General features: G+C 37.1%; 1 protein-coding gene across 1 annotated transcript in view; it reads right to left on the bottom strand.

Annotated features, from left to right (window-relative positions):
* LOC107268368 overlaps positions 1-10,405 on the bottom strand; it is a 78,727-nt gene that overhangs the window by 10,317 nt on the left and 58,005 nt on the right. Inside the window, exon 3 of the mRNA XM_015741081.1 lies at positions 1,352-2,368. Within this exon, the coding sequence (XP_015596567.1) occupies positions 1,352-2,368 (1,017 nt within the window). The remainder of the gene's footprint in view (positions 1-1,351; positions 2,369-10,405) is intronic.

Here is a 10,405-nt window from a genome sequence, read left to right as displayed (position 1 = left end):
TACGTTGCTACAACTATCTTGTCACATTAAAGGAATAGACATTATAAGGAATAAAGGGTACCTTCTGAAATTCACTGACGTTACAGTGAGCGATTCTATCTCACTCAATTACATGCAGATAAACAGGGACACTACGACGATACTCTTAGTGTTATTGGCCTAGTGTAAGCAGGTCTTGCGGGCTGACTCGCGACGTCATCTACGCTCCGTTTAAACGCGCTCTGATTGGTCGCATTACTGCAACTTCAACCTTGATTATCTTGAAATTTTGATATATGAAATAAAAAATGAAAATATACGTATTCATTAGAATTTGACAAAGAATGCAACGATGTTACTACAGTGCGTTTCATAAGGAACACCCTGTATATATCTTTGTAACTCACACTACAGAAGTTGACGATTACACATAGAGTGTTATTCAGATTTCATTTAGTTAGTAGATTAATGTACTCTTTATTACATGTAACTGTGACAGTTACTTGTACTCCTGCTTATTATTTCATTATATTGAGTTAAACCATATTTTCTTTTCTTGATTTCGAAACCTGAACCTATTAGCTCCTAAACCCAGATAAACCCTTTATCCGGTAGCTTTAACCAAACTCACGTAGAGGGAGTAAGTTTTCCAAATCAATATATTTAGTATCTGGTTATGATCCTCATCTTAACTATCGACCAAGGGTCATAAATGTAAATAGGCGTGGCTTAGCACCTTAAAGTGGCAAGAACCCAATACCTTTTACGTGATCTTTGATCTCAATACCTATGCTAGCTCCCTGATGCTCCCGCAAACGGTTGCTCACGCATAGGACGTAACACACGCTGTCTATTGGATCTTGTAGCCCGCTTATAGTAAGCAGATGAAGTCCGATCCCATAAACCCTAATGCGTCACTTCAAACATCTCACAATTAGCGGTCACATACAGCAGTACTGTGTTTTGTGAAAGTGAATTTTATTTTATAATGGAAAAAAAATTCGAAAGTGGAAGTAAGGTTTTCCGCGATGAAGAGTAAATTGTATGCTGAGGCCTAAGCTTAAGATAATAACGCATACGGCATTGAATACAGCGCTCGAGTTCTCGTACTCTCCACCACTCTTCCGAAAGCTGCGCGGAGCGTGGTCGCCCTTTTAGTGAACGGCATATAGAGTGCACTAACACGGCTGCCAGTTGTAACGTGATTAACTATTGCCCCACATAGCTCATTGGAAGATTACTGAAGCTTTTCAATACGGCACAGAGTTAAACATGTGTCTTCTTATTTTGTATGAAGAATTCAATACTGCTACCCACGTGTGGATAAACCTAAACACCTTGTAGAACATCTACAAGAAAGACAAATACTTACATTTTCATTTTCTGGTTTTTCGATTTTCTTCGATTTTTCCACCTCTTCCGCTTTCTCCAAAATTTCAATTGTCCCAACTTTCGTATCTTTTCCTTTATTAATTTTATCCTTTTGGAGTTGTTGAAGGATACCAGAAGTAGAATCCCTATCTACTTGTCCACAGCGCAATAGGATATTACTTATGACCTTGGGTTTTTTCGATCTGTTTGGTCCAGATGAATATTGTTTCGAATTTATTTTTACTCCATTAAAATTCTTCCCGTTTCCAAGAGTGACAGCTGTTTTCAAGTTTGGATTGTTTGCTTGATCATCAATATTTGTAACCACTGAAGGGCCCCGTAGAACTTCATAGCCACCATCGGAATTTTTTAATATCTTTATGGGACTTTTAACCGAACATTTTATTTCCATTCCATCCTCTTGCACATTTTTACAAGATAATCCAGTGGTGATATTAGCAGAGGAAATGAGTGCATCATTATTGGTTTTATTACTTAATACAGCTTCATTCCTGAGATCATTTGTACCAGTCCTTTCACAAACATCTGTTTTAGTAGTTTCCTTGTACTTCAATTTATGAATATGAACACTTCCACCTGAGCTGATATCTTTTATTTGGCTAATCATATCACTTTTTAGATTATCAACCTCACCAGATGCTGATTTTTCAAGTTCATCTATCTTATCTGATAAATTGTGATTATCATTCAATACTGACGATTCTTCGAGGTCACTACCAATTACATTCTGAAATACATGGTTTATACTAGAAATATTTCTTTCTTCACTAGAAATATTGCTATCATTCGTACTGAGTTTCCGTATTTTTAAATCAGATTTCGTCAAATCTACATTAGATGAAATATTAGATAAGTTGTTAACATCTTCAGATAGTATGGATACTTCTGTGGGTGGCAAACTCGCGCCAGGTCCAGGGGTTGATGGCCTATCATATGGAGGAGCTTCAAGACGTTGTTCTTCTTGAGCAACCCGATAAAAGAATCTCATTGGCGCATTCTGAAAATAATCAAAAGAATTCTTTTAAAAAATCTCATAAAAAATTAGAAAGCTTCAAATTAACTCAAACGAAACTTTGCTTATCGCAATTTTACCAGTCCATTTATACCTATCTGTAAGGAAAATAAACCAATAAATGCACTCATTATGCTCGTAATTTTATAATAGGTTTCATTTTAATTTTCTGCGGTGGCAATTAAAGCTTCATTGGTGTAAGAAAAATTAACATTCACAATGGACTTTTTTAAAAAGTAAATCACCAATAAACGATAATGGTAATCTACAAATTATTATGGACATTAAGTGAAACCCATTGTACATATTAATTGTTAGTATGAAAATTACCTATACGGTTGCATGTACACCGCGTAATTAATAACTGTATGTTTTAACATTATGTTTGTGGTACATATAGCGTCAAATAAAATCTTATTAATCAAGTATCAGTTACTGAATTGTTACATATCACTGAAATCGTACATGTAAATACACCATTTTTAAAATACATGGTTTCTCAAAAGGATTAATTCATTTTTCAGAGGTTTAAGGCACGTGGAATTTTGAATTTTCTAACTGTTTTCATTCTTATCTACTAGTTTATTTATTCATTTATTTATTTATTCATCAATTTATTGGTTTATTAATCAATTTAAAATTTGAAATGAAATTTTAACTGAGAGAATGTATCGAAATCACGAGGGGCTCGACAGCGTGCTACGTTCATGCGTACTCCCTTTTTATCTCGCGTTTCGTCGCGGTTTATTGTTCAAAATTAATTATTACTAACTCGCTAAATAATGGACTGAGACGAAAACGTAGAAGAAACTTTCAGTTTAAAGTTCTACTCTGTTTCGCTCCTTGGAAAATTAATTAATGGTTACAAGACACCCTGTATACAGTAGGACCCCGATTTTATGAACAGTTCAGGGACGGAAGTTCGTAATCTCGAGTTTCCCTAAGCCCCGCTTCTACAATGCGTCAAGCCACTCGCACGCTTGTCGACAATACCGTATCCTATGGTCGCGGCGCCGCTTCTTGTGATTTTTATTTTCATATTTATGTAATTTTGAGTGGCTTAGATTTACAGATTTATGTAGCCTAGATTTTTCTGCCGGCTTAGCAATATTGTATAATCGAAAAAAAACAGCTGAACACTGAACTATAAAGGAGTCCAAATGACTACAGACACGAGAGATGCGCCCCACCAGGCACGGGCAAGATTAACAAGGAAACCGTACGAGGTGTCCCTGTCAGATTTTAATAAAATTTTGTACGATTGTAGAGTGGATTAAAGTTATTCCACACACGATTTTTTGTTTTGACGGAACCCCACTTTTAGAGGTGAAACGCACCCTTAAAAATTGCTGATTTTTCAGTTCTTCGATTATAACCCGTAAACAGGGTAAGATAGTTATGGCATTTTTCGCGTAGTACTCATCTGTGGTAAGAGCGATTAATAAATTTTTAAATTGTAAATTATTTATTTAAAAATGTATTTTTCTGATGCATATCTAAGAGGGTTTTCCTTCTATTAGAATGTCATTTTATAGATATGTAAAGCATGAAAAATTAGCTGATACATGTGTTTTGGTTACTTTAGTACGTCGTATTGAACAGGTGATATCCACCCTTAACTTCTTCGCTAGGATGTACATATAAATATGTAATAAAGCATCCTCCAAAATAACAGCTTTTTCGTTTCTACACTGTAATTTGCGTATAGAGCGAGATAAAAAAAATAGTTTTCAATTGCAACAATATTTTTTTTTTCATGCACTATACATTTTTGACGAGATGATTAGTGTTTATTTTGCATTTCGCATCTGCTATGTAATTGTTTTAATGCATATTTTAAGGATTAACGATTGAGTGTAACGTGTCTCTGTAGACCGAAGCGCGTAGCCCTCTCAGCTGAGCAGCCACCACCAATCAGCGAGGCCCTGGAGGCCCACGAGGGCCCGGACGACCGGAAATTTAGCCACTTCGAGCCAGGGATTGCGAGCGAGAATAGCGAGTGCGAATTGCGTATAAATAACGGTAAAGTGAGTGAGTGCATACGAAGGGTTTTTGGATTACCAGTGTGAAGGATTGTTGAGTGAGTACAGAGTGCTTGAGTTTTCCCGATTGCCATCCTTTCCATATCACCCACCCTTAGAATTTGCGTTTTACATTTTGTAGGTCCCTGCAGGACGTCTGCGAGCTGGCCCACGTGGCCTAGTATTTCGTTAGTTGCTTTGTAATTGCGACGGGCCTTCCGCCCCTACACTCGAGGCCCGTGGTATATTGCGTGCGTTTTATAGTAGTTGCGCCCTTTTTGGAAAACCCCCGTGCCCTCTCCCTTCCCTTTTTGCGTTCAAACCGAGGTAATTTGTAAAGTAGCCATATTGCGATCGAGAACCTTCTTCCCTGAGACCCCCTCCTCACCGCTCCCTCCGCTAGCCGTGCCGATCCAAAGAAGTAAACAAACGAGGACCTCTCGGGGTCACTCGTCGGTGCTACACCGTGACAGTAGCTGGCGCCCAGATATTGTTCCCCTCCATTCCCCGACCCCCCTTCCCACCAATCCCATTTAAAGCCCTCCGACACCGCGTGCTCCCGAGTGAGTGCACGCGTGAACATATTTTCTTTTCTGTTCTTTTCTTTCTTTTTGTTGTTCGGTTAGTTTTTGGTTATTGTACGTTATTTTATGATTAATTATACTTTCTTTTTATTTTACATCGTGTCCCCTTTCTTCGATCCCCTACCCCCTCTCCCGGATTATTGAGATAGCTGTACTTGCGAGACCCTGGGCCCTTTTTCGAGGCCCAGTACGTCACAACATATAGAAGATTGACAAACATTTATACCTGGTTCTTTGTTTTATCGATATTTCACATTTAACAAACCTCATTTAAAAGGCTACATCTATGTATGTAGGTGGATCAAAAAATTGCATTTTTGACAAATATATATATTCGATAATATCACCTTTTAGCTACATTCTTTAAATATTTCATTGACATATTCCCATAATTGACTAAGCTACAGATTCTAGCAGTCAGCCGGGTTGCGCTACCTGGCGCGGTTTTCTCTTTCAAATTCGAAATTCGAACTCAGGAGGCGACACGCGAAGGAAGAATTGCTTGCAAATGTCAATCCTCTTCCTATAAAGCTGCAATTGCTACTGATGATACTTCACATCGCTCTGGAATTGATGACTAGAGGTGAAGTTAAAAATTCTTCACGTAAAAATAACAGTACCATACCTCAAACTTTAAACACGTTTTTCTCAAAACACTATTTTCGAAGCCGGTGGACATAACACCCCGAGAACTACTTGATGGATTGTTCTCAAATTTACATGAAATACGATGATAAACATTTAGAGGTCGTTAACGATCTCACCTTTTTTAAATCAATCATAATTTTTTAATAGTCACGTAAAAACGGCGGCTTTTTTCATAGATTTTTTATTTTTGTAAAAAAAATCTCGTATTTGATGTTAACTTTAATAACCGGTTAGGTTTTTAGATTGCAGATAGATCATTTCAGCTAGAGCGTTCACGGCCGAAAGTCGCGAAAAATATTACTGGACGCTATTCCTAGACACCACGTCGCAGCTATGTGTCTTTGTCGCACTAATGCTGTGTGAAGAGGATGGGTAATCAAAAAGTCTGTCTCATTAGCACCAGTGAGAGTCGCGCAACCCCTTCTCGCTCCTTATCGGGTACTAGCTGTCTCGTCATAGAGCATTAGTCTGAGGCAAAGAGAGCAAGAGCGTACGCCCGGACACGAGCAGTCCCCCACCAATCTCCCTACTGCGCATGAGGGACATTCTTGCCGTCTCACTTATACTCGTGCAACAAGGATGCAACGAGCGACACTCTGGAGTTCTCGCTCGCATCGTAGTGCTCTCTGCGTTGCACGCACAGGCCAAGATAAGTGAGCAGACACCGCTCAATCTCCTTTTTGCTTCCTCATAGAGGAATCTATGTGACGGTGGAAAATTTTCATGTCGAGATTTTCGTGTCACCATGTTCAGAATGTGCCAAAACGTCGAGAAAACACGTTTGGAGAAAATGTCCGGATGTGTGTGTGTGTTTTAGCTACAGCCCCCCAATTTTGCAGGCATATGCAGCTCTATAATACCTTCATTGACTATAATTTTCATCATGATTCAAGCTGTGGCTCAAAATTGATGTCATTTTCAAATTTCCAAAAAAAGGACGTTCGCACTCTAGCGATCGCAAATTTTGTGATAATCGTCTAAATAGTTCTTGACAAAGACATATGTATCCAAGGTTGGTTGGTATTGCATTTGGACCGAATCGATCGAGAAGTTTTGATTTTATGATATTTTGAATTTTTCGAAAAATTAAATTTATCAATATAACTCCTGTCAACTTTGACCGATTGAGCTCCAATTTTCGAAAAGTATAGAGTATCATTTAGCCGTGATATGTCTCAAATGTGGCGGACATCGGCAAAACGGATCTGATTATATGTATATTCACGTTTTTTAATTTCAGCCAATTCAAAAATATTAGGCCCGAAGGGATCATGCAATAGATTTATCCTTACATGCGTTCTCTACAGTATGAAGCACCCCAAGTTGTGAGAGGCATGGGGACTCACGTTAAACATGCTGCAAATTGAAACTTGCAATTTGCTTCCTCCGAATCGTAAGTAGCGTACAAAGTCCCTGTATGAGAAAGCCAAGAATTTTAATTTTGCAATTTGCTTCTTCTGAATCGTGGGCAGTAGATGAAGATTCATCTTTGAGGAAGCCAAAGATTAAAAAAAAAATGAAAATGCTTCTTCATATAATGCTTCCTCTCTGCGTTGCACGCACAGGCCAAGATAAGTGAGCAGACACCGCCCAATCTCTTTTTTTACCTCAGCGCACTGCTTTCACACACTAAACACACCATCATTGAGGTTCAGTGTACATACAACACAAACCTTATGTCCGTCAAGTTGAAGTTCACGCTGAATTTTCGGATAATATAAGGCTACCTTTACAACAGTATAGATTACAATTATTATGACCAGTGCATATATGTTTTCGCCATTCTGTCGTGTAGTCGGTTTAGGAGTTCAATGTGTTTCTTTTGACAGTTCGTAAATAATGCAGTCCCAAGTAAATCACATGTGGTTTTCCATAAAATAACATAAATATATGCTAAAATAGGAAAATAAAATATGTTTAATTCAAAACCATGCATATTCATTTTATGCAATAACATGTATGCCTTGCTAGTGATCTCATTATTTTTTATTTATATTTAAGTACTATTTAATTGTCCTATAACAAAGCAGACTAATAATATTTAAAAATTGCTTGTATTATGTTGAATTTCTTTGAGTGATGCATTCTTATGCGTAGGAAATAAAGGAAATATTTCAAGCAAACGACTATTCAAGCATATAAAGTTTATAAAATTAGAACATTTAAACTTCAATTTACACTGCCCTATACTGCACTGAATTTAAACAGTATATAAATTTAGAATTGTTTCCCGCATAAAGGTTTTAATTGTCTCATTGTAGCTATACTATACGTAATGGGCGTCAAACTTTAGCAAATCTTCTGATTAGCATCCCGTGGTATTAGAAAAGCCCTTCAAACGGATTAAATTAATGCACAAACAAGGAACATCACTTTAGTGTCCCTCTCCGATTTTGATGAAACTCAACTATGTTGTAGCGCTTGAAAATCTAAGAGACACGTGTGTTTTTTATCGGCGGAAAACCGGTTTTAGTGGGTGAAATCAACCCCCAAATTTCGGCATGTCGAGGGGTGATAATGCAGTTTCACCTAGAAGGTATCGACCGATTTCAATGAAACAAAAACTAAAATATTTCTCATCACGAGTAATGTAAAGTGCACCTAGATATTAAAAAAAATGGTCTCTTGTTGAAGTGAACCACCCCTCGATTATTCTTTTCTTCACCCTATTTAAAAAAACTTACGAATGGAATGTAATGAAACACGTGCCATTTGAAAGAGGAAGTAAAAGTACCTGTTACAGGTTTTTGCTCTTTTGCGGGAAAACACGTTTAAGTGGGTAAACTACCCCCTGCATAACGATGCATGAGTTCCCATATAGAACCATTTTTCGCGAATTAGAAAAATAGAACGTGCGATTTTCATTCAAGATTATAATTATATATCTGTAAATTGGCATAGATTTAGTGATTTTTATATTTAAATGACGTAAGTATTTAAAAGAAGGAAAAAAAAGATGCTAGAAGTGACCAAATACTTTATCCAACTTTAATTAACCAAATGCGTTACAGTATCGGAACAAACCGCGTAGCTCATCAGATAACGCTCAATCCTAATAATCGCGGGGTCACTGGCTCGAGTCTCACTTCTAGCATCTTTTTTTTTCTTTTTTTCTTTTAAATACTTACGTCATTCAAATATAAAAATCACTAAATCTATGCTAATTCACAGATATATAATTATAATCTTCAATGAATATCGCACGTTCTATTTTTCTAATTCACGAAAAGTGGTCCTATATAGGAATTCATGCATCGTTATGCAGGGGGTAGTTTAGCCCCCTTAAACGTGTTTTCCCGCAAAAGAGCAAAAACCTGTAACAGGTACTTTTACTTTCTCTTTCAAATGGCACGTGTTTCATTACATTCCATTCGTAAGTTTTTTAAATAGGGTGAAGAAAAGAATAATCGAGGGGAGGTTCATTCCAACAAGAGACCATTTTTTTAATATCTAGGTGCACTTTATATTACTCATGATGAGAAATATTTTAGTTATTGTTTCATTGAAATCGATCGATCCCTTCTAGGTGAAACTGCATTATCACCCCTCGACATGCCGAACTTTGGGGGTTGATTTCACCCCCTAAAACCGGTTTTCCGCCGATAGAAAACACACGTGTCTCTTAGATTTTCAAGCGCTACAACATACTTGAGTTTCATCAAAATTGGAGGAGGACACTAAAGTGATGTTCCTTGTAAGTGCATAATTGCACTGTTCGATATATAACTGTTTTACCTTCATCTTCTTTGTAATGGAAAATGTAAGACGGAGGAAGGTTGTATTTTTCACAAAATAAGTAACACGGCAAGTTTTTTACCTTTAATATTGCTGATCAGCTACTCTATGTATGCATGTACACATGGAGTGATAACGTCAGAAGCTTTACAACTATTTTTCTCCATTGTTTTCCATTAATTCATCAAAATATTGGTTCAGCCATCTTCCTTATATGACAAAGAAACCAGATCATCTTCATTAAAAATATACAGAACCCTTGTGTTCGAGAATAACCACACAAAAAATGCTTGTTTAAAGATCTTCATACTACAACCAACAATTATATATGACCTACATATACTCTGACGTTAAAATATTGCGTCATAAAATCTCGATTTAAGAACTAGCGTGTTTTAATTTCGGGACAGCGTACCGTTCTTCGGGAAAGTCCAAAAAGTACCGGCCAAGAACTACACGGTCTAACATTGAAATATAGTAACATTGTTACATCCGACGCAACGCCCCCCCCCCCTTTCTGCCCCTTCAGCACGCGAAACTAGTAACGAAAGGTAGTAACTGATCCTCGACGAACGTGCGTTATTTACTATAAGTTATAGATTATAATAATTAAGGGAATGTGACAGAATTGAAATTTCTGAAGGTAGCCTCAACGCCAGACGAGACTCCTGTTAGAATATATCCCCCAAAAAACACTTACGTGTAAAAAAATACGCCAAGTACAGGATTGCTGTGAATTCCTCTAACAAAAAGTATTGATATCATATTATTGAGCCCAAGTACATAAGTCACTACATGTTTTCCTATTACATGATCTAGCACTGGCCCATCATTTTAATTATATTTTCAATATTTCCTATAACGTTTTCGCTACTCTTCTATGTTACTACTGCTTCCCGTGTTTAATTATGATTTAATGGTGATTTAATAATTAATAAAACTTTAGGTGATTCCTTATCGAGTACTACTTGGCGGGTCCGTGCATTTCTTGATATAAATTTGGTACAAAACCAGTACCAGTTTTCTATAGAAAG

This window comes from Cephus cinctus, unplaced genomic scaffold (assembly GCF_000341935.2).
Source record: "Cephus cinctus unplaced genomic scaffold, Ccin1 Ccin1_scaffold0529, whole genome shotgun sequence".
Taxonomy (NCBI): Eukaryota; Metazoa; Arthropoda; class Insecta; order Hymenoptera; family Cephidae; genus Cephus; species Cephus cinctus.
This window is presented reverse-complemented; position numbering and strand designations above follow the sequence as displayed.